The sequence below is a fragment of the Gallus gallus genome, chromosome 3 (assembly GCF_016699485.2).
Source record: "Gallus gallus isolate bGalGal1 chromosome 3, bGalGal1.mat.broiler.GRCg7b, whole genome shotgun sequence".
NCBI lineage: Eukaryota > Metazoa > Chordata > Aves > Galliformes > Phasianidae > Gallus > Gallus gallus.
Window position 1 is genome coordinate 22,448,862 of NC_052534.1, and position 25,238 is coordinate 22,474,099.

Here is a 25,238-nt window from a genome sequence, read left to right on the forward strand (position 1 = left end):
GTTTTCAAGCCTTCAAGGGGTTCTATGTAAATGTTAAGACAATTTAAATAAAACATAAAATGAAATACTTGGTTAAAAATTAAAGAAACCTTTCTTATTCTGAATGATTAAATATCCTTAGAGATTTCTGACATGCAGCACAGACAGACCAAATGGAATTTTCATGTTTGAACTTTTTTACCATCCAAAATATTACATTGACTGAATTACTCCATGTTACAAGCAGTATAAAATCCAAACATTAAATATTGAATGAAACCTCGGAGCTCTCTTTCCTTTAAAATGAAGCTTACATGCATCTTTATGAGGAAAAAACATGTATTTTACAATTAAAAAAACCCTATATTTCTACTCTAAAAGAGTTATTGCATAAGTCTTTCTTAATGAAATAAAGGGAACACAGGACTGGGGCAATGGACAAAATCTTTTGTCAGCTTTCTTCTTCTATTTGCCATATTTAAGACTTCCATTCCTAGAAGAACTATTGCTTTAATCAAGCAATTCATTCAAAAACAAGAAAGGTAATCACATTGTTCTGTCTTGTTTTAAAGTTTTCCTTTGTTTCCTTATGTTTATAAAATTTACATACCCTGTGAGTTTGATTCCAGATTTAAACCTAACACTTAAAACAGTGTTTTATAGTATAGATATATAGTGTTTTACAGTATAGATATATAGTTCTTCAAGCTGCTTTCAAGTTTCTTCTTCAGGAAAGGTCTAAGATGAGCTGAAGCTACTGATACTTGCATAGAAATTTTTTTTGTCTCTTTACATTATGAGACTGCAGAACTACATCTTGGTTTTGTTTACTAACAAAAAGAATTTACTCTTATCTGCAATTACTAGACTACTGATTTGTGAGACAGTCCACTAGACAAGAAGAAATATTCCTTCTATAATAAAGATCACAGAAAAGTGCTACACTGCTGAAGAATTCCAAGTTATTTCTAAAATTAGCCTAAATTAGAACATCTAACTACAAATGCATTATTAAAACATTATAGTGAACTAACTGTCAAAGAAATCCTTTTGTTTCCTTCCCAAATATTTTGGTTGTCTTTGAATGAAAATTATATATTAGCATTCCTTGAATTCATTTCCTTACAATTTAACTATCATTCCCTGATTTCTTTTAAGGTATTTTTAATAATTTGAATAGAAAATAGTATAACCCAGTTCTTTCTGAACAGCTATCCAAAATATACCCCAAAGACTATGTAAACTAATGGTTCAACATGTTACTCACGTATTGATGTAAGTATAAATAAATCTGATCAAACTTTCCCAAAGATTTTTTTTTCATCATTTTAAAAGAGGTTGCAAAAAAACTGCTTTTCTGAGGCTATATCCAACTCTGTAAAGTTTTTTTTTTTTTTTTTTTTGAAGCACCAATCTTAAAGAAATGAAATTGTAAAATTGCCTGCCTTCCCTTCCACAATTGTATCTCCTTAGGTAAAGTACTTGTAATAACTATGTTAATTCAACATCCTAGACAGAAAAACTTCATTTAACTTAGATGCTGGTTTTACTTTGCTTTTTATAAGCAGCCAACTTTTTACACTTCTCTTCTAATTACTATGGTGGCTAACTTCCTAAAAGAACAGATATTCCTCTACACCGCTGTTTACTGTTAACTTTTCCCAAATTAGCAAAATTACCACTCTCTAAAAATGAAATTAAATTTTCCTTTTTAAAATACACTAGAAGTCACTTTTGCCAAAGATGACTGACAATCAGCTTTGAAATCTTTAGAATGTCTTGGTGACAAGGAAATACCTTTCATCTCTCTGAAACCTTATACAAATTAAGCTTTCCAGCATTTTCAGATGCTAAAGTGAGAATTTTGAGTTTAAGCAGCTAAAAACCTCTGAAGAATTTACATACTGTAAATGATTCTCAATGAGAACTTCCATTTCTGACCAATCTGTGTAATGTAGTAGCTGGACAGGGACTGTAGAAAATCTTTTCCTGTCATTACTATACTTCAGTTGAGTACATTTTCCACTTCAAATTACAGTTCAAATTCTAATCCAGTTTAACAGTACTACACATGCAATACACAAACTGTGTTGCAGGATGACAGGTGGGAAAGGTGAAAAAGATGCTACTGAGATCTGGAAATCAAATCCTAGTAAAATATTGTAATACACAGCTAATGTTCTATTAACGATCTGCTTCTCATTGTGTTTGGTCTCAAATAAAGAAAAACATATGCTTAGATAGTAGGATTAACGCACCATATGTACTGTGTTCTTGAATATATTAATACTTCTGATTTATTTCAGGTACATCTAGTTTTGATTTAACAAGTACAAAAGTTTCCAAATACTACAAGAAAAGACTTCTAAGTTCATGATAATTACTAACTTGATGGTATTAGATGCATGTAGAAGTATACAGTGCACATGTCACAAAATCAGAATTCCTCCTTTTTTTCCTATTTTAAGTTTAGACAAGACATAAGTACTACCTGTAGCACAAACACTTTCTGAAGCTTAAAAAAAACTTCCCTACAAAAAAAATTTAAAAAATTCACCTTAGTAACCCTATTCTGTAATTCTTTTCCAAAAATTCGGTAGAGTTCCCATGTGTTTTAGGTCTCTTTAGTAGAACGTATTGCTACCTTGATTGGTTAAAATGAATCAGGAAAGATGTTTTCAATGAAGAACTGCTTCCAGTATAAGAACACAAAGATGGCTTTCATTCCTTTGTGTTACTTTCATAGTAATTTTGAGAACAAACAATACTCAACAAACAATAGAATTAATGCTGGCATGGAACACTAACACAGAGCAGCACCACAATGATTTTGCATTGACTACTTCAGCAGAGTATGTGTTAAATTTTCTGCCGAACCATTTTGGATACTTACATTATGCTGATTTATCTCATAACACCTGATATACACAAATATTATAGTGAAATAGTAGAAGTTAATGTGTTTGGCATTTTACAAATAGAGAACTAAAGTATCGATCTAAATGAGAGGCAATAAAGACTGTTGCAAATATAGCTCTGAAGTGCTCATAACAACACAAACTTATCAAGGAAGTGTAGAATTAAAACCAAGTCTTTGAAGTCTAGGGCCCAAGCTGTTTCTTCTACTTTTAATTCATTTTTACTTCAAGCCTTCTAAATTATTATTAAACTAAGAACACAATTTGTTTAACACCAGAATCACACAAACCTCCAAACCACAAGGCTAGAGATCTAATCCCACAGAATTTTCTACTATCATCAGCTTTGCATTGAAAGAGAAGGAAAAAAAACTTGAAGTATAATAGTGTGGGGAAAAAAGAGAAGAGAAAAAAAGGCAAAAAGAGAAAGTAAGCACAATGACTCAAAGAAAGTGACAGCTTTTTAGTAAATCAGCAAAGGAATGAGGAGAAATAAAGGGAGAGAAGTTCACTGGATCTGTACAGAAAATGAGAAAAAAAGCAAACTGGGAAAAAAATAAAAGATGCAAGCAGGAAGGAAAATTACTAACACGTAAAAATAAAAATGACAAAGAAAAGTGAAGGAAAAGAAAAATAAAACATATGACATGTAAGAAACTGGTTCAGATCTGAGAAAAAATGAATGTCAGAGTGAAAAGATAAAAGAGAAATCTGAGAAGACGATGGGTGGGAATATCCATATTTCTAGGTGAAAATCTACACAACCTAGAGAACATGGCTAGTTATATTTAAGGATAAGAAAGGTGCTTGTAAGAATAGGCTTTTTATGTTTATATTCTATAATTATTATCAGTTATTTTTCCTAATGAGGGGGAGATGGTGGCAATTGTTTATTCAGACCTTGAGGTTCCAAAGGAGCTCAGCTTCTCTTGTCAGTTCAGGTACTTTTTTCCACTTCTTTCCTTAACACACCAGCTCAGTGAGTTCCTTTAGTAAAATGAACTGTATTTGCTATAGTCATTTGAGTATTTCTGTAAAAACAATTCTAAAAAAATTCAGAAATCTTGAAACAGATCCCATAACTTTACCAAATAAAAAGCAGTCAGTCGTGTGCCAGAAAAAGAGAGGAGAAATAGACATAGTAAAAATCACAGAAAATGGATAAGCTCTCAAACCAAGATATCTTTCTTTCATGCATCCAGTAGGAAGATGCACAGAAAAGGCATGGATTAAGCAACAGGGAGCCTGTGAGTCTGTTCCACTTGGTCCAGCAAAGCCTCAAACAAGTTTCTCAGGGTGTGCAGAAGCATAATTACACAAAACTAAGTTTCTCGCACTTCTTTGCAGGGCTTCCAGAACTCCTACTGTTACAGATGAGTTGCTTTACTAGGCTAATAAGTCACGTATGATGAAGTTGTTGCTAAGCTTCCACAGTCACAATATAACTCACAGAACAGGTAATTTTCTGAATTTTGAGAACACTTCATGAATGCATGACTTTCTAGTGAAGATATTTTCATTCAGCTATAGCTACAAGTCACAAGATCTATGCTTACGAGGGTCAGAGAACAGTGGCTAAGATGCGTACTGCAGCATACATAAGGTCTATGTAATGATGCTTCAGCCCTCATCAAACAGTAGGAGATGAATTACTCTGCCCTGCCATCCACCCAAAGAAACAATCATGCTAAACAACAGATCAGAGTGCAGCATACCATTCCGCACAAAACACTAACTGGAAAATTGTGATGTCATGAAAATAGTTCTATACATAAAAACCTTATACATATTAGGCTGTGTTACAGAATAAAAACATGCATATCCAACAAAAATTTGTTTCTCATGAACCTTTTTTGTATTACTAAAAAAATTATACACAATCCAAAATTACTGTTTAATTTTGCTTGTTGAGTAAGAGACTTAAAGGTAGTAAGCAGGAGATAATTAGCAATCAAAGCCTGACTTCTACAGCTGCAAAATATTTGTATGATAATTTCCAAATTGAAAATGATTTATTTCTATGTGAAATTAGTGTACACACATTATAATGTCTATGATTATTTTGAAATGTACTACTGGAACATTTCAGAACCTCTGCTAGAGGATTAGAAAGTATACAACGCGTCTTGAGAACCATTATCATCCTACCTGTTTTCATAATTTGTTGCCAGTATGGTCTTTAGATCACTACAACTGAAAATATGAACAGCAGAGTGATATTTAACATGGTTCACAACAAGAACGCTATTTCTGAGGGGTTTTTTGTCAATTGCTTTTATCTCAGCACTAAGACTTAATAAGACTATATTTTTAAGCAATATATAAAACGAGTATATGTAACTGACGCATGTACACTTTGCAACACAGGCAATTCTCATTAAATGAGAGTAAAAAACCTTAGGAATTAGAGTGCTTACAGATTGGAAGAGGTTACTCAGAGTCTGCGTTATCATCTTCCTTGAATGTTTTAAAAGCTCGCTGGCTAGGGCCTGAAATTAGCTGCTCTCTTTCAATCAGATCAGACCAGAAGACCCCTTTGGGTCTTTTTCAACCTATGATTCACTGATTCTACCATATACGTTCTACAACATGTGGGGATCAAGAATGGCTCCCATCCTTGGTTATACAGCACAGAATTATCTCAAATCTATAAAGTCTGTTCTGTAATACAGTAGCTTAAAAATTTACAGGTAAATGTATTTACTTTTACATATAGCTCTCCCTGCATATATGATAAACTAATTACACTGCTGCATTGTGATTTACTACATACTATTATCTCACCAGTATAACCTTTCATTGTTTAATAAAGTGAAAAACAAAGCATTTTTATAAGAATCAAAAGAAATGTAGAACACTTGGTTAATTGGTGATGCTCTGCTGCAGTACACCTTGAGGCTGACAAGTTGTAGACACTCCTGTATCACTGAAATTTTTACTTTGATGACATAAACACATCCACATACAGGTTTTAGGTAGAAGCCACTAACAAAAAAAAACCCACAAACTATATGTGTGCATAATTTTTTTTGTTAAATGCATACCTGTAAACAAATACATATATAAATACATGGTCTTGGGGTGAATCTACATAACTAGAAAAATGGAAGGTTTGCAAAATACTAAATTCTAATTAAGATTACATTGAGGTAGTAATATCCATATCAAAATGCCAATGTTAGACTGCAAATATTGACCTTTATTATTTATCAAGTGAAAAAGCCTTAATTTGCCCGTTATTCAAACTTTAACAAAAAGTGTAATAACTTAGATGGCAGAAAGGAAGAAAAACAGCATTTGCTATCTCTTTGCATTACCATTTTGACCAGTCAACAATTCCACAATGATGAAATGTGCAGATTGATTCAAAGTAAGATAAGGCTATTTAAATAACTCAAAATAAGAAATGGGTATTGAAACATTAGAATTTTGATAAGCGATCACAGCTGCACTAGAATTAGTTTCTATAGCAACAGAGAAAATAATGTGAAGAATTGCACTGCAATGCAAGATGGATTCCTTACAAACACTGCTGTTCAGATAGAAAACTTTAAAGTTATTCACCGCATTAAAATATTTCTATTAAAATGGTTATTCAAATGTCCTATACCATGTACTTTGTTCTATTTTGGTTCTCTATGATTCAATTCTAGTGCATCTATTCAAATTTTAGATTACATTTTCACACTTCCCTTCTATTGCTTACCTTCCTATTTTAAAATTAAAGAGAGTTATTCTGGAAAATACTGTATCTTTGATCTCAAACTAAACTGCATTTTTAATCTTTTTTATTATTATTATTCGTATAAAGAAGCATTCATTACATTTAAATTTTCCAGTGGTACACTTGTAAAACATTACAGAGTGCATTGCATGTGCTATTCATAAGCAGCTTCATCTCTGCCATGAGAATTGATATCACCATGGAACTTTTAAAACTTGTAGGCATATGAGACTTGAATGAGCTTTTATCAACGTGCACTCTCATGTCCTAAGCATGATTAGGAAATGATAGCAGATCTATTAGTATTCATGGATTGAGTACCCATAAGATCAAGATGGTAAGATAAAAGCCTTTCAGTTGAGTACATCTTTAGATTTCAAATGTTGCTCATTTCTAGGACTAAGAATTATTGTTTCATTGCATCATCTGATTCCAGCTATATTTGGCAACTAATTAAAAGCACATGCATGAACCTTTTTTGTATTTTGCCCTTATAATGAGACCTATTACTCTGGCTTATTCTATCCCTTTGAGTTCAAAAGTATCTTTCGAGTTACCATGGATACAAGCGATATGCTTTCTCCCATAACTGCTTTGTGTGCCTTATCAAACACCAGAAAACTGACACAGTAGGAATCGCAGCCATCTATATGGGATGAACATCAAACCTCTTGGAAGTGTTCCTTCCCCCCTTCCTCTCGAAAAAATTGAGGTATACCATACACAGTGTTTGTAATGAAATACAGTGACAGGTTTCTTCTATGAAGGAAGCAGACACAGAAGGAAGGAAAAATGAAAAGACACAGACAAAACAATCTAATCAGATCAATTCTGGAACAATATTGAAGTGAAAACAGGAGTACACAGACTAATTCCAAGTTTGCTACTTTGAGTTGACATAGTTTAAGTATTTTTAAATCAATACAGCCACTGAAAATGTAAAATGTAGCCAATTTCAGCATGTATGCAATAAAAGAGTTGCAGAAACATCATATGCAATTCTGAGATTATGCATAAATTTAAGAAAATAAAACTCCCTTAATAGAAAAATGTTTCACCTCTAAGCCAATTTATTACGGGCATTTTCAAATGGAAATTGCATTCCAATAAGGTGGGAATAATTTCTAATAATTATCAGCAAACAAGGCAGCAGTTAGTAAACTTACTCTCCCATTATGTTTCCACATTCTGACCTGTTCCTCAAACCAAAAGACCATCTCCTGCTCAGACAGCAAAATTGACACAGGATTCAAAACCAAACTGCTGACATTACCATAATTTGGATGAACATGTAAGAAATAAAGGGAAATAGCCAGAAGGAAAAAAATACTGTGATATGAACTCAGTACAGACTCCTTAGGAACCATCAACTCTGACTCCATTAAATTTATGGAAATGCAACAGTTATGTATTATCAGGTGCCAAAAAGGTAATTGAGTGCTTGCAAACAAGAGAATGGATAAGCAGAATGCTCCACTTGCCCTGTTTCCTCAGTTACATGAACTTCTTTAAGCAATATAACAAAACTCTGCAAAAACTTAACTGACTCTTTCATATCCACAAGCTCAGCCTAGCTTTAAAGTCCACAGATTTTGAAGCTTTGTATCTAAGCCAGAGACACTGAAAGATAAAACACAGCCTCTTATTCTCATTTCTATAAACATGGTGAGTTAACTGTATTATTCTGATAAGCTTTCCAGAAATAAATATATACCAGAGGCATAGTAAACTTCGTCATTTTCCAAATAGTGTCAAAGTAGGCTTTGTATCCTTATGTTTGTCTGGATTAGATAAGACACATTTTTTCAGTTCAACTTTGAACATTCTCAGGTTATGTTATTTTATTTTGGTGATGGAAAAACATCCCCATAATGTTTCAACTGTGAATACAACTTCAACTCTAACTAAACATCACTTCTGTATTTTTTCTGAAGTGTCATTTAAAAGTAATGAAAAGCTAATGAACAATGAGAAGGAACTCAAGATTGGCTGATACCTTGTGGCATTTATGCTAAATCATGTGTATTAATACAATATCAATAATTAATCAGTTTAATGTGGCAAAAACTCACACATACACACAGAAAAAGAACTGCTGAACAGCAGTGGTATTTGCACAATGAATCCATACTCCTAGCCATCATAATAATCTAAACTTTTTTCTTTTTTTTTTTAATTAATAATGAGGCTAACTACCATGGTTACCATCCTTCATTCAAAATAAACAAATAACTCTTCCTTCACTGAATCTCAAAGATGTCAAGAAATGGCCACTGCTCTTCCCTGTACCTTTGAGAACAACAGGTTGTCCCCAGCACCAATGAAAATGAATAGTTTTATTCCCAAATATTTTCTGCTTTGGGAAAAAGCAGATGACTCCAAGCAGTGGCTGTCATTGCCAGGGAAAGGAATTTTGCTCTGAGAGCAGCCATTATGAAACAAAATGATGAATTACACTGAAGGAGAGCACCAGATATTAATTCTTAACAAAAGAATTATTCCTCAGTTAAAAGGGAAAATATGACCACCAACTCTGTCTTTCCCAAGTTTACCAGATCAACAACCAACCTCATCATCACGATCTTTTCAGCCGTATATTGATGTGCAAATTTTCATGTGATTATTTCTATACTAACAGGTAAGCTAATAAGCACTCTAAAATTTAGGGAAAATACATCATAATTCTCTCCCATTATTAGTTAAAAGTTGTTCCACCCAGGCTTTACAAGTAGAATTTAACATAACCACATAGAAAGCACTTCAAGGAAAATAATTTTTAAAAGATGGCAGTAAATGAGTAAAAAACAAGATTAGACCGGTTTTCTAGTTTACATCCATCACTAAAGGAAGCATAAAAGATGTCTAATTTTTTTAAATTTTCACTCATCAGATTGCCACAGATGATACATTTGCAATACAAAGACAACACAAACTCCTCAAAGTATAACACATTTTAACAAAATATAACAAAGATGCCACTGTATTTCTCATTTCTGAGTTGTCTTTTTTTTTCCAATTAAAACTCAAAAGAACTCAAAAGATTCTAAAGAGATACTAGCTGTTTGAAACCTCATTAACACAGTGGTTTTAGCGCTGAGGGTTTCAAAATAGTCTCACTGTGCACCCTATTAAGCTGCAGATTGCTGAGATACAGGGAAAACCAAATAGATCGGTTATCAAAAACAGGAACTATGTAACTGGATACCACAAAAGTTTGTGCAAGAATTGAGTAAAAGATTCCGTGAAGATATGAAGAAATTGGTCTCATTACTGGCGTTAAGCTCAAGCCATTCAAAAGAAAGCATGACCTCTTAGATATGAATGTGTTTTCTGGTACAAATGTCAACTCTTTGCAGTAAGAAACAGCAACCATGTCATCTGCTTGAGTCACATACATAAGTGGCATCTGCTCAGGCTGAGTATTTTCAAAGAAAAGAAAGCCACACCTGAAGTCAGCCTCTTGAGGAGACAAACCTTTTGTAGTTTCATTCTCCAACATTTGGATTTTCCAAATACACGTGCTCTTATCAGCTCTATTTTTAACCTGCCGCTCATATAGGATACTTAAAATTCTGAACATGTTTACATTATCCACACAGAAGGCTAATGGAACTGCATACCAGACAGTCATGCATAATTCAAATCAATATCCTCAGGCTTGCAACTCCAAGTCAAAGCTGCCTTTAAACAAGCAGGGTGTGACTTTAACATGAATAAAACGTATCTAATTTTTAACCTTTATCTGACAAATTGATACATTTGCAAAGGAGTGCCATAAATCTGCTTGAAAAATAGAAACAAACAGAATATCACAATAATGACATTTTTACAAACATTTTTAAGGACAGAACTTAGGATGGTTCAACAAGACTGAGCACAAAGGTTACAAATAAAGAGCAGGGCAATTTTTATCTATTTCTTAAACACAGTGTACAAATATATACATAAAACACACAGTGTCAGAATATCAAGCGGTGCGGATGGTGAATATCATAGGATTTCCAATTTACAAACTTAAAGATCAAGCTTTAATTGAATTGGGCATAGGTGACTCCACACAGAAAATTCTATTCCCAGCTAAGCACGTCTGCTTGCTTCTGTCTAAGGACCAGAACCAGAATTTCAGTAATAAAACATTTTCCCCTTTGGGTTCTCCCACTGTGCTTCCTTGAGGCCATTCCATCACAGCAGATAACCTTGAAGCACACTGAAATAACCAGAAGCACGGTGACTACACTAAGGATCTGTTTCCAGATTAGCCTAAATAAAGAAGAAAAGTAACTGGGGGAGGGGAACACAGCAGGGACAAGATGGGGTGAGACTTCCATGCTGTATAACATAAATACTTACCCTTCCTCCAGAGAAAATATTCCAACAAGTCTTAAAAGTTAATAGTAACTAAATCAAAGTGTTGTATATAGCACTTCTTTTTTTAAGAGCTTATTCTAACAACAACAAAAAAAAAAAAAACAGAAAAAAAAACAGATCTTCACCTTCACAGAAGCTACAGAGATAATTTCATGCCATATACTCAGATGTGATAAAGTCCCAGAAAATACATACAATTAAAGTAGCTATAAAAAAAAAGACTATCATTAGGTCATTAGAGAAGTTAGAGTAAAAAAAATTAATTATTCCAAGGGAATATAGGATATAGGAATATATATATGCATATGGAAAATAATCCACACTGACTATGCAACAAAAAGAGTTCATTCATAACATCCATATGTTCTTCTAATGTGATTGAAGGTCGTAACAGATCTTTAACCAAGGAGTAAAGAATCGAATCTGGTTTCCTGAGTCACGGAACCACAGAATTGCAGGGGTTGGAAGGGACCTCAAGAGACCATCGAATCCAAACCCCTGCTAAAGCAGGTACCCTACAATAGGTCAAATGGGTAGGTGTCCAGACAGGTCTTGAGAATCTCCACAGAATCACAAGATATTACCTTAATACCAAGATGTCCATGCCCAGTAGTGTTTAGATCATATTAATGAAAGAAATACTGAGTTTTTGTTGTGAGATCTCAGATCTGCAGAAGTGCTACGTTCATCGCAGAAGCGATTTTTTGGTTGGCATAGTACTACCTCTTACATCACAAATCTTTCTATTCGTGTGGAACACTGGTATCAAATACATGGAATTACACATAATCCTCTCTCAATCAATGGCAGATCTTGATCCTTTCATATATTCCAGATGTAAACAGATGAGCAACTTAACTCAAGCAAGTTTAAAACAAAATGGAAACTTTTCTGTAATTATTAACGCATGATTTACATCATCACTTCAGTGACACTGTATTCCTAAGGGTGACTTTTTTCAAAGCTTTCACATCACTGCAAAATGGTATTTCTTCAAAAACTTCAAAATGCTGGCAGGAGAAACCTAATTTGTGAGACTGCTTGGCTCACTTGCACATATCAGGAAAAAAGCCCTTTCCCACTGGAGGGCCCTATTTCCCCTTTTGGATCTGATCTAGATGGAAATTTTCTTGATGAAAATCTTATCATCACCAAGCTTCATTACTAGTTTTCTCTCAGCAATAGATGACATGCATTCTTCAACATCCTTTTGCAGCATCTCTGCTGTTAATCACAAAGTTAAGCCATTATTTCACAATTATTCAAATTCATTCTATCCAATTATCCTCCATTTCCTTTGGTTGACAAAATACTGTGTAAAACTAGGACGTCACCTAACATTTCATCTCAGAAGTTCCCACTGTAACTCTGTTCTCTTCCAAACTGCAGTTAAGCTCAGCCTTGAATCACCTTTGGCTTTATTTTCTATATTTACCTCTTGACGGCTACATAACATTCCCCAAGAAAATTACAGTAACATTGAATTACACATGTACTTTCTATCTCTATCCATGTACTTCAACCATTCCACATCTCTCAATTCTATTAGTAAACAAGATGCTTATGTGACATTTATGTGATTAAAGAACCATGACCACAACACAATCACATTCTAATATGTGAATAAATATTCCTTTACTAACAGAAACCTTTCAGAAGACAAAAAAACAACTGAATAGGAGACAGAAACATACAATCAGGGATTAGAATTTTTCTTTTTTTAATCACTTGTATTGCATCACTGCCCTTTCTCCCGTACTATATCTACCCTTAAAATAAAAGGATTTAAAGGGTAGTTGTTCAAGTAAAAAAAAGCTGGAGCAAATAAAGAAATATTGCAACTAAAAATTCCTTTTTCCCCCCTCTCCCAAAAATCTTTAAAAGTGCACCAAGAATTATAAACTGATATTACACAGGTACTATCAGCTGAGATATGTGAGTATGAGTATCTGGAACACTTCATAGCTGTAACATGACTCAGTCTTCAAAATGCACCATGAAACATCCGAGAATTACTGCTCTGAACATAATCTAAGATTTTTTAAGTGTATTTACTGAAAATCATTTCAAAAGTATCTTGAAGGATGTACTGTTTGAAGAACTATGTCTACTCAAAGCTTCGGGGCAAAAAGAATATTTCCTTCCACCACATATTTCACCAGAGAAATTTCACAGGTAAGCTACTAAGAAACATCAGACAAAAACGTGTGGTCACCCTCTTCTGAGATATTATTCCCATTATATTTCTAATATATTCTCACACACTCCACAATTTTCCAACAGTAGCTCTTCATTCAGATTTAGCTTGAAAACATATCTGTTTGCATGCAAGGAATAAGGTTAGAAATTAAATTGAAAGACATGGGATTATCAAGGGATTGAGTGATCCATCCTTTCTCAGCCTGTCCAGTGGCTTCCACCTTAGCTTGAGGAAGGTATTTACTGAAAAAAACTCCTGCAGATTGCTTTAGCAAACTGGTCAGATTCATCTGTATACCAGTTTTGAGGTGCTTATGAAAGAGATTTTGGGAAGATAATGAAAAAAGTTCTCTATATACCTAAGTTGTGCAGTGGAAAGAGTTTTCCCAAAACATGTAAACTAGCATGAGAGAAAGAAAAGGCAAAAAGCTGTAAAAAAAAAAAAACAGATCCAAGAGATTCCAGAACAGTCGCCTTCACGTGCTAAGATTGACACTGAGGAGCAAGGCAAACATATGTCCAACAGGCATATCAACACAAAGTGCTGAAAGCCTAGAGAAGAATAAAAGTGAAGAAGATAAACTACAAAAATAACATCATATTCTACCTTCACAATATGGAGAAGATGGATAAAATCCAGTAGCATATGCCTGCTAGAGCAGCAGATTCTCATTTAAGAGAACTTATGTTTTCTCACTGCAGTCTTTTAGTGTTTCCATATGTTTCCTAAAAACCTTGAGAAATGTAAGGCACTCGGGCCATTCTCAGAAATAGAGCCTCTGAACAAATACGTTTTCAGCCACAAGACTTTACCAATTAAGATGTCAGAAAAAGACTTTAAAACAGGTTGGAGATGAAACCTGTAGTTGCACTGAGCTGGTAATACATAACTAACTATAGTACATTTAAGTACGCTAAGCAAGTTTTGTACTTTTTCCATCACAATGTCACTTATTCTATTTCAGAACTGGGATCAATTTCCTTGATTTGCTTGTACTTTCACCCCTAAAAACTTCAATTGTAAGGAATTTAAGAGACTGTTTCATTAAAGAAGATACATTGTACTTGCCTATTAAGCTGTAGAGATAACAAAGACAACAATTTGCTTGTATAAAGCCTGAGTAGTTAAATTCAGGCAGTAGCCACTAAAAACGCTCATTTAATATCACACTGTAAAATGTTTTGGAAATGGAAATTATTTGGAAAGCATGGTCCACTTAAGATCATATCAGTACAGATACTGAAGTTGCCAAAGTGTAAAAAAAATTTCAAATGTAAAGTTTGTAAACAAATGCACTTCCTTATTTAGGCCACCATTTCGTAACAATCTCCTAGTTCACAGAAATAAATTACTATGTTATTTTGGCACCCTTCCCTCCCCCCCCCCCCGTTTTTGTTGTTTGAAGATGTGTAATATCACAGCCTACATTAATTCTATACTATATTCAACAGGATAATAACATTTGAAAGGGTAAGCTAAACAGGATGTAAGAGGAAAAACATCACTTCAATTATCTATAATTTATTGGATAAGACGAACACAAATAATATTATTGAAAATAAGATTTTTGACCTTCAGCTAATCCTAGAACTCTGTGCCTAAGCACCAAGACCGGGTTAAGTCCACATATAAATAAAGAAATACATTAGTTATACATGTTTTTCTCTTTACTGCGACTAACAGTTTAGAGTCAGGTTGTGCCTAAATAAATTCTCAACCATTTTATTTTTCTATGCATACCATTACTTTGTCATTCTGTACCACTTTTATTTGCCAACATGTGTTTTCTAATGAATCAGATTTTCTTTTCAAGATACTCCAGCAGTAAGTTAGCAGATGAGGGGCAAAAAAATTGCATTTTGAATAGCTTGAAATCTGCAGAAATGCTTGCATCTAGGTACTTTTTTTTGGACTATTTAGAAGAGATAATAAAACTCACCAGAATCTAAATGCATCAAATCCGCTATATATGAATACATGAAGTGGTTCAAGAATTGGACATAAGCAGGTATCTGAGAAATTTAAAAACACTTGCAGCACTCCTAGAACGTTCCATCATCAAAATTCACACCAAAATATCCCACAAAATATCTTGCTTATCTACTTCAATGATTAAAAAAATGCTATGCCAGTTTGAAATAAATACATTGAAAAGGAAGATTAATACGGCCATCTAGAGGACAAAAGAATGATGTGAAAGCATGCTACATATTCTCAGACTTCAGAATAAGACATTTTTAGAGATATGTGGCCATAAAATGAATGAGATGAAGGAAATGATAGAGAGTGAATTTTAAAAATAATTTGATTGGACATGGTGGTGGTATGTATATAATATTAGAAATGTTTTGAGCAAGGTGAGGAAAGTTCTTAACACAAGGCGTATTAAGAAAAACAAGATTATATTTGTCTCATTGTAAAATATCACGTGTGCACTGTTAAGTGCAGACATGTCTAAAAAAGCCAAAATAGGCTTATAAAGTGGAGATTATAAAGTGGAGTTTGTGCACAACAAACTGCAAAATTAGAACCAACATTTACTGAGTCCTTTGCAAACACACAACACACTACCGCTAAATGCAACATGGGATAAACCACTGAAGAGAAAATACAGAACTTTCTGAAGATTAAATATCCCTGTTTTAATCATTCATATTACTCTATTTCTACGGAATTTTTAATGATATAATCTGAGACTGATTTACCAGCAATGAGAAGGAAGAAAACAGCAATGAGAAAAAAAATTCTCATCACTGTACTGCAGTGCTATCAAGCCCTGGTCAGCATACGGAATGATTGCTGCCTTAGGCTGGCAGTGCAGCTTAAATGTTTGAGTAGAAATGATTAAGCACACATGATGAAACAGAAGAACACAGACACCACGTATACTAACTGTTGTTTCTCATGTTAAATAAAGTAGAAAACATTGCTTTTTTGTAATTACAAATATAGAATTAGTTCTATCATTTGTCTTTAAACTTCCTATAAAAATACAATAATTTAATGAAAAATTTCAAGTTTCCTATGACATTAAGTCTCGTAGATTTAAGCCACAACTTTAAGAAACAAAGCTTTCAATTTTAAAAAATTACACCAAAACATGGAAAATGGTGATGCTCTCCACTGGCAACCAGAGATTTTTAACTTCATCTGTTTAGTAACGCGTTTCTCTGAATACACATGAACTCTTTAGTAGTGTTGGTCAGTCTCTTCTTTTGACTGCATGCTTTCCTTTCAAAGTCTTTGGCTGGGCAGCTTTCCCTCCCTTACATGCTTAAAATAACAAGGCCTACTCTGGGTTTTCCTTTAGTACAGCTGCATTTAAATTTTATAATTGTGCAAAGATTCTTGGTGTTTGACAAGAACAAAAATACACTTATTACTCCAGTGTGCCACCTTCAGGTCACAGAAAAGAAAAAAAAAATACTTGGTTAACTTGTTGCCAAGTTCAATTCCACACATTATTTTTTAGAGACCATCAAACATTTTGTTGAGATCAATGGATTACAAAAATGAGTCAAAAATCAGTCTCACTTGAGAGCATTTTGAAAGCAATTTTGCACAGATTTTTGCAAGTGCAGAATGATTGCAGGCTATCAGATAATACTGATGTTGGAAGAGAACAAATGCTGTCAAGAAGTAGCAAAAGTAAAATACAGACAGTACTAAAGCTGTTTGCAAGTATAAGTACGTGATTAAAAAGGTACAGTTTTCTAAGCTAGGGTGTAAGTTATGATAGATTTTGCTTCCCTCTTTTCACCTCCCCACACCCTCACCATTCTTTCATTATAATAAATTCAATTTATATGATGATTTTAGAGCAAGCGTGCATGCACATTTATATAAATGAGTTTTGCATCCAGCAAGCTTCCTGAACGGAAAGCGTTGAGAAGGGATAGCAGCTGGTAAAAGATATATGTAGCAAGAGAAGGGGGGGGGGGGGGAAGGAAAAAGAAAAGGAGTGAAACAATTGTTAGTTTTCAGCTGCATTTGCCAACAGGGCTCTTCTGTCTTACAGTGTAACTATAATAAAGATTTCCAGCCTGGAATTTTTAATCCCCAGGAGATGATAAAAATCAGTGAGTGTAAATTTTGACTATGTGGGAGGATGACAAAAAACAACTATTAAACACCACCAACAAAAGTAGATACATGCTAAGGCAATGCTACTAGAGCTTAACTTTAACAGGGCCAAACTGAAAAGCTCAGATGAGTGAGAACTTTGCACTAAGATGATGATCTGTGATCAGGATTCTGTACAACTGTGAAATACAAAGAGGAATGTCACGTGTTCCTTTCAACACAAATATTTCAACAAGTGACCTCAACAGTCTGAAAACTGACAAATACATCACTCCGGATATCCATGCATTCTTACAGAAACTAATAAATAGAACTGAATTTTCCACCTCCTGCTAACATATATCACCCTTCTACACCAACGACATCAGCCATATAAGAAAAGTATAAGAGAATATCTATCTTCTTTCATATTTGCCTCAACAGTGCTGCTGATAGATATCAGTAGACATCAAAAAACACAAATAGGAAAACACCCCCACCTAGAAAACAAAAGACTTCTACTATTCCCTCATGCGTGTCACCCCCACAACCTGATCTCTCTTCTGCATCTCCTTCCCTGATTGCTGGAATGCTGTCTCCCAGTCTTTTTACAATTAAACAGCAAAGAAAAGAACTGAAAATCCTCATAATCAGAAAATATTTTCATATCCTGCAACTTACTTTGCTTAGGAATGTCACGTCCTTTGTGTCTTAACTACAGGAATCACGAATGAGCATGCACTAATTTCAAATTTTAGTGACAAGCAAACTTTTATATAGTTGAATTACAACACATGACTACCTTTTTTCAAGCTCTCCTAGACTGGACGCAATGTTTAAATATAGACCTTTTTTATTACAGGTGTCCACTCTTTATTAGAAAATACCACTCCCTAAAAAACACTGCACTTCAACATATTAAAAGGAGTCCAGCAAATATCTTACCATAATACAGTACCTATATTATAGTCTGACTTATGAACACCTTCAACTAAGCTTACTTTTCACATTAGAAAATGACTACAGTTCTTCCATGCAGCTATTTTCAAGCCCAAAAAGCATATTGATGAAATATCGATAGCAGATCTTTCAACCTCTTTATCAGGCAGTTGCTGTCACTCAGTTAAAATCTTGAGATACATATCACCAAAGAAAACATCCCTTTGCTTACATTCAGCTATTACCTCCATAGAACATTCACATGAATCTAATCATTTCTTTGTGATTTCAATAGAAAAGATGGAGAACATTCCATTACTTGATAGTGAAACACACACGTGCACCAGAACCAATAACCAAATCAGTTTACTTTGCTGTTATGACAGCTTATCAAGAAAGGAATACCAGCTATTTATAATACCACTGAATCCATCAAGAGTTGCCACATTTCCTTCCTAAATAAAAACAGTTTAAAGTAAATCCCTCAGAGAATATAATGACTAATAATAAAATTCTATACAACTTAATTTAACAAGATATTATATCATTTGCAGTATTTCTGGAAGAATATGCAAACAATTCTGTGCTAATTTTTTTGGAGCATGCATAAATACAAAAGATACCTGGATGTTTCTTGCTGACACTGATCATTTGCAAGTCAAGCTTTTTCTGTCTACAACAACAACATAATTCTGAAATCTGGAATAAAATAAATGCTTTTAAAATCAATCTTACCTTCATCTATTGAGGCTTCACTACTGTATCCATCATATTCTGCAGACAGGGGGCTATATTTTTGCCTGGTTTCCCATACATAGTTTTTTTGCTGTCTGCCATCCACCACTGGCAGCCTGGAACTCTGGGTTCTAGACAAGGCCTCATGATATTTACCCAGTGCTTCATCTTCACTCTCAGATGATGAACCATGCTGATCTTTACTCATATAAGAGTTGTCTGTTTGAATAAAATACAGCAAATCTACTACAGCTCAAAACAGAATACAAGAAAATAACCGTAAGTGGTTATCACTGAAGATATTTAAGAAACTTCAATTAAAAATTCTGTAATATTTAAAAAATATATATCATCTTGCTTTAATTAGAGGTATTATGTGATTTTGTATTTCAAAAGTTTGGGTTTTTGGTTGTTTTTTTTTATTATTTTTTTGGTACAAAATCTGGAAGATCTTTAAGCCTCCAAAACATTTGAAAATTTATTCAATAGAAAACAGATCCATTTCTGTAAGGCAGCACCCACTGAAGTTCTTGAAACTCTTCATTAAGGAAGAAAGTACTCTAAGTGTTTTAGAAGTAGTAAATTTAATATTTACTCATTATCACATTTGGATACCTAACATCAAAAAAGGCAACTTCTGATGCACCATCCCCAATTGAGTTTTGCTGTGAGCATGCAGTATGAAGTAGAAATGAAAATGATTTACGAAGAAAAGCCTACAACAAAGCCATTGTAGGATATTTATGTTAGTAATGCTTAAACTCATGACAACAAATGGCAAAATGTCAGCAACAGATGTTTGCATGCACAATTTTATTTAACTTAAAATAAACAGCCTCTTGCTCAATAACTGAAACTAAAGCAGATTCTAAGATACTGGGCAACAGCTAAAGGTGCTCAGAGGAAACTGCCTAGTTAGTTTTCTTATTCCATTTTCACTACAACGCCCATGCCAGTGGCCAACTTTATCTAGCTACATCTCTCAAGCGTAGAGTCCATCACAATTAGTAAATTTGGTTGTATTTTACTTCTGTAAGAGGAAAGTTTCCCCCTTCCTTTTACAAACTTCAAATGTTTGACAAATTTGACACGCTATCTCTAGTTTTGTAAACCTCAAATTCTAACGGGCATTAAAAGAGCACACAAACTTCATAACAGTCAACATTACCACTACTCTATGTGACAAAGTCTATAGTGTAAAATTTGTCAAAGGATTTTCATTACCTACTGAAAACAGAACTCCAGGATGCCCATAATGCTGTTGTTCAAGTGGATATTGTTTAACATGTGATCCTACTAAGTTAAGCCTCTACTCCACTTCTTCCTATTATGCCCCCGCCTAGGCCCCATCTAGTCCCATTTCAGCTCCCTAAATTCCTGTCTTCACCACCAGCCAGTCACACTCTTTCTGTGCTTCTGAACCAAAGGGATTCAGCTTATTCAGAATTCAGGCACTTGAAATCTGACTAATTCAACCTGTACTAGCTATCCAGGCCTCTTTTACAACCAAGTTTTTTTACCCTTCTTTCCTACTACAAAGGTCCTTTCTTCCCACTTTTATCAAAGCCTGTAAGAGTAGATGAATAAGATCACTTCCCAGAGATATGCCTCTGATACGGGAAAAGTGATTTCCCACATTTTGAGTCATACAATATACAGGAGTGCCAAAGCTATTTTTCCCACACTGGAAACAGTTAATTTTTTTTCAATAATGGCTTAAAATAAAAAAAGCAAAATTAAAAAAAAAACAACAAAAACCAACACATACACACACACAAAAAAAACCCAACAACTTCATCTTAGAAAGAAGCATGCCAAATTTCACCCCAAATCCTTCAGATCTAAAAAATAATTATAAGCAACTGGAAGTAAGGTCTTGAAATGGAAAATGTCAGGAAACCTTAACTGCAGATGGTGCTACCAGCTTCACGTGCAATGTATATGTAATGTTAATTCAATGTTTGTAGGAAAACTGGTGCCTTAAGAGACTCCAGACTATCAATTTCAATTCGAGTCTGACAGGTACAGTGCTTCCCACTGTAAGGACGGCTCTAGAAGCAAGTTCCATTCCACTGTTCACTTGTTGAGAATAACACCCTAAGGAGGATACATTCTAGCTGGCAGATCCACCACCAGAGTTTGCTAAGAGGAAAGCAGCGCTACACAGTAAAATTTTGTCTCATGTGACAGTCAGCAGGATCTCCGTTGCTGTAAGTAAAACAGGGAATGCCAAGACTCACACAATGCCAGTCATCAGTACCAGGTACATCATTTACCATATTTGCAAATATGAAAATAGGTTCATTAGTCGAAATAAAGCACCAAAAATTGAACAGTATAGAAGATGTTAGCAGCATATTCAAAACAAGAGCTGAAAGATACGCTACTAAAACTACAGAGTTCGTAAGCATCCAGAAGTTTTCAGTGATATCAAACTTTTTCCTCCAGTTAGTAGCATAAAAGAAGAGAGGATGTATTCTACTAATACAGGACACGAAGAAAAAAGACTTCTTCAGAGGACTTAAGAACCTACTTAGAGTTAAAACACAAGCTATTCATGGAAACTTTTTAAACAAACAATGCAAATTTGTTTCAGTTTCTTTGAAAAAAAGCTTACTGCAACATGAAAAAAAATCCTCCAGGTTTGACGCCTCTCCTTGCCACTTGTCTTACAATTTTTATATCTTAGTTGGAAACCTGCCTAAGTAGACTGCATATTCTTATTAAAGACTTTCATTCATTTGGTCAACAGTACATATACCATTATTACTCTATTGAAACCTATTTATTTACTTATAGTACAGCAAAGACAACTTTCAGTAGAGGATATACTACTTCACAAACATGAGATATCAACAGATAACATCAGTTTATCATACAAATACACTAATCATCTACTAAATCAAGCAAACAAAATTAATAACTGAAGTTTTCAGACAAAGGCACAAACATACACTCAAAAGAAAAAAAACTTCCTTGATCAGATTATTCACTTCTCCACTAAAACAGCATCTCCAGAAATTCTACATTACATTGTAAAAATTCATTGCACAGCCTATAAAAAAGTTCCGTAAACATGCAAGATTTCACTTCTTGCTCACAAGCTTTCATCACAACCCCTTCATCGTATTGTTTTAAAATTATATGTTGAAGACAGCACGCACAGCATCCATATCAACAATATATAGGTTTTCTCTGTAAGACTACAACTTTCTTTAAGACAAGCCTTGCTCAGTTCCTTCTACACTTAAAATCACTTAATTACCACTTGTCATTCATTCTGTCTTGAAATTATGTTACATTTGCTGGAAATACATTCTGAAGATCCAGTATAATGCCAATGTAACAGAAGTTCAATTTTTCCCCTGTCATCTTTTCACATTTTATGCAATGTTTTTAAAATATGCAAAACAAATTGTGTGACAGAACAGGTCCTAATTTCCAGTATTAATTAATCCCTAGTTTTCACCAGAAATCACATAAGAAAACTGAGAAAAGGCAAGATGAACTGTATATAGAATATAGGAAAGACATTTCTTAATCAGTTCCTTTGACTAACACTTGAAGAGAAATTAACTTCCAAGAAATATCACTCTAATTAGAGAATAAAGCCCTGACAAAACAGACCTACTTTCATCCATGGGAAACATCATTATTAAGGTGAAATGTGTAAGATAGGTGAAAAAAGTAAGAAGTACCATAAGTTTCAGGAAAGGCTGAAGAATGCAGTTTCCTGACAGACTTCTCACCTTTTCCTGCTGTCTTCTTATTACACAGCCCTCTTGATTTCTTTTCTGATTTCTTTGAGTTTTTCTTGTTACCTACTTTTGCAACAGTAGGTGATGCATCACCTTCAGATTTTTCTTTTCTGTCAAAAGAGGCTTCAGACTTCTCTTTGATTTCATTAATGCAACTGGGGTGATTGCTGTGCATCTTCAAGCTGGAGTCTGATAATTTTTGCTTCTGTACTTTAACAAATTTTGTTTCTAGATCTCGAGAAATATTCATACCACGCACTTCTTCAGAGTCATTACAATCAATTCCAGGAGAACGTGGCTTGATTTTTTTATGCAAGTGATTCTTAGAATTATCAGGGATTGTATGTAGGCAACTATCTTGTTTCTCAATAGATTCCTGCATTGTAAATTTATTACTTTTCAGATTAGTATCCTTCAGTAACTTATTTCCAAAACAGTCATTTTCTCCTACTGCTTCTCTTTTAAGAGGTCTTCCTACATTCTTAAAATCCCAAGGTACTTCTGTATCTTCTAAGCAATCATTACTATCTTTGCCTTTTAATTGGTATTGGTTTTCATCCACAACATGGTTGGATACTCCATCTTGATTTGTGTCTTCTAAGGAACCAGAATATTGAACCTCCTTCTGTTCTGCAATATCCCTCTTGGCTTTCATATTAATTTCCTTAGGCTCAGTTAACCATGGTGCGTTTTCATCTCTATCTTGTGCTGTTTTATCATTCTGCATTTTGGAGCTCTCATCTTCAGCACGAAGGCCATTTATCATGTTTGTTACCTGTTCTGTTACTGAATCAGCTACACTATAGCCAACTTCTCCAACAACACTGGTCAGATCATCTACAGCACTGCTAAGAGTGTCTACCAGAGAAGACACAGAAGGAAGGCTCAGATTTTGGTGCAAGTTTCTGAAAAATGCCATTTTTTCCAATCTACTCAGCAGAAAAAAAAAAAATCATACAGAAAGATCTTCTGTTTCATAAACAGATCAACTCCATTTCTTCAAGTGCTATTCCACAGCTATTTGCTTTTGCTATCTCAAACTCCCTATGTTTACCAGGGGAGGTGGCTGCTTTGCGCTTTCCATTCAATATACATTGAAAATAATAAGAAAGCAGCATAAATACGTATCTTGAAATGAATCCATAATCAACCAGCAAAATGACAGTCTTTCATCATCTGCAGCATCAACTAGCCATAATAAAATCCATTATTCTCAAAAGTAAGACAACTGCGTGAGGAAGGAACATGTATTTTTATTCTAACCTGCAAAGAAGAAGTTGTGAGACACATTTAAATGATGCCCTTTCAAGAACAATACACTTCTCACACTACAATAACCCTATAACATACTATTTGCATAAAAGCTCACATCACGGAGACTTCCTGACCCCAAAAATTGTTGTTGTGTTTCACAGAATATATTTCAAATCATGAAGACTTGTTCTTCAGCAAAAAGAAATTTAAGAAGGAGCGTTTGACTTTCAGGGGCAATAACTATTTCTGTCTCAAAAAACAAAAACATAAAAACTTGAAAATTCAGCTGCGCCTTTCAAAAAGGCAGAAGAGGAAAAAAAAGCCTCAAATTTCCCATTCTTCTCTCTAGTGCCTGTCTCTTCCACTCAAGACAGCTAACAAAGCCAATTCAATATGTGCAGCCCAGAAGTACAGAAGGGGCTATTTTTTTTTTTTTTTTTTTTTACTAACCCTCACTATATTTTAGGTCTGCTCTTCTCTCATTTATTAATAATATTTCCAAGGACAGCACTTAAAAAATAAAGAAAACTTATTAGCTTGATTATTTTCTCATGTTTTACATCTTTAAAATTAGTTTCCAGGTGAGTAAACACCTTATACAAAAAGTCAGTGAAGGATTTAAAAAAGCTGAGTGGAAAAAAAAGCCCAGTCACAAATTTACTTGAGATTTAATTGTACACGTTACAGGATGTTAAAAATGCATTCAAGAGTATTCACACAGCGCAAGAGAAATACCTTCCCATAATTAAATGTCAACTCTCTAGTTATAAAGCTGCTGATTTTCTGCAGTTTGTGAACACAAAGGTTTCCTCCCTTCTACACAGTGCAAAATCACAGGGAAAAGTCTACACTGCATTATTTCATCACTTAACTCAAGTAATTACTCGTATTTCCGCAAAAAATTTCTCAGGCTCTTATAACTTGATGTCCAATACATTATATTTCAGATACTTACAAAGCTTATCTTGTGAATTCTTTCTTGTAGGGTATCCTGAATCAAGATCAGGGAAGCCACCAACATTTTCAAAACACATCTTCTTATTAATATATAGGAAAAGTAGCAACATGAGGACAATGAATACCCCAACTGCAGACAGGAATCCAATTGCTTCAGGAGATACTAAAAGAAACAGAGAAGGACACATTATAAAAACAGCCATGTATAAGTGTAGCTTGCAAAAGTTTTTATATTTGTCAAAGTTGGTCATTAATAAATACTACTACAATTCCAAACATACATGATATAACTGAAATACCAGTTTTTCCATTTGAGTTTTTCCATTCCAATTTCAACAGATTTT

The 25,238-nt window shown here is 34.2% G+C and overlaps 1 protein-coding gene across 2 annotated transcripts in view; it reads right to left on the reverse strand.

The window, feature by feature from the left end:
- SYT14 (synaptotagmin 14) overlaps positions 1 to 25,238 on the reverse strand; it is an 85,006-nt gene that overhangs the window by 35,459 nt on the left and 24,309 nt on the right. Inside the window, exons 3-5 of one of the 2 annotated variants that reach the window (NM_001397427.1) lie at positions 24,893 to 25,057; positions 22,675 to 23,946; positions 18,926 to 19,144 (exon numbers count right to left, since the gene is read on the reverse strand). In NM_001397427.1, coding sequence (NP_001384356.1) covers positions 18,926 to 19,144; positions 22,675 to 23,602 — 1,147 coding nt within the window. In that variant the 5' untranslated portion in view covers positions 23,603 to 23,946; positions 24,893 to 25,057. The remainder of the gene's footprint in view (positions 1 to 18,925; positions 19,145 to 22,674; positions 23,947 to 24,892; positions 25,058 to 25,238) is intronic. The other variant, XM_015283858.4, reaches the window with a different exon arrangement.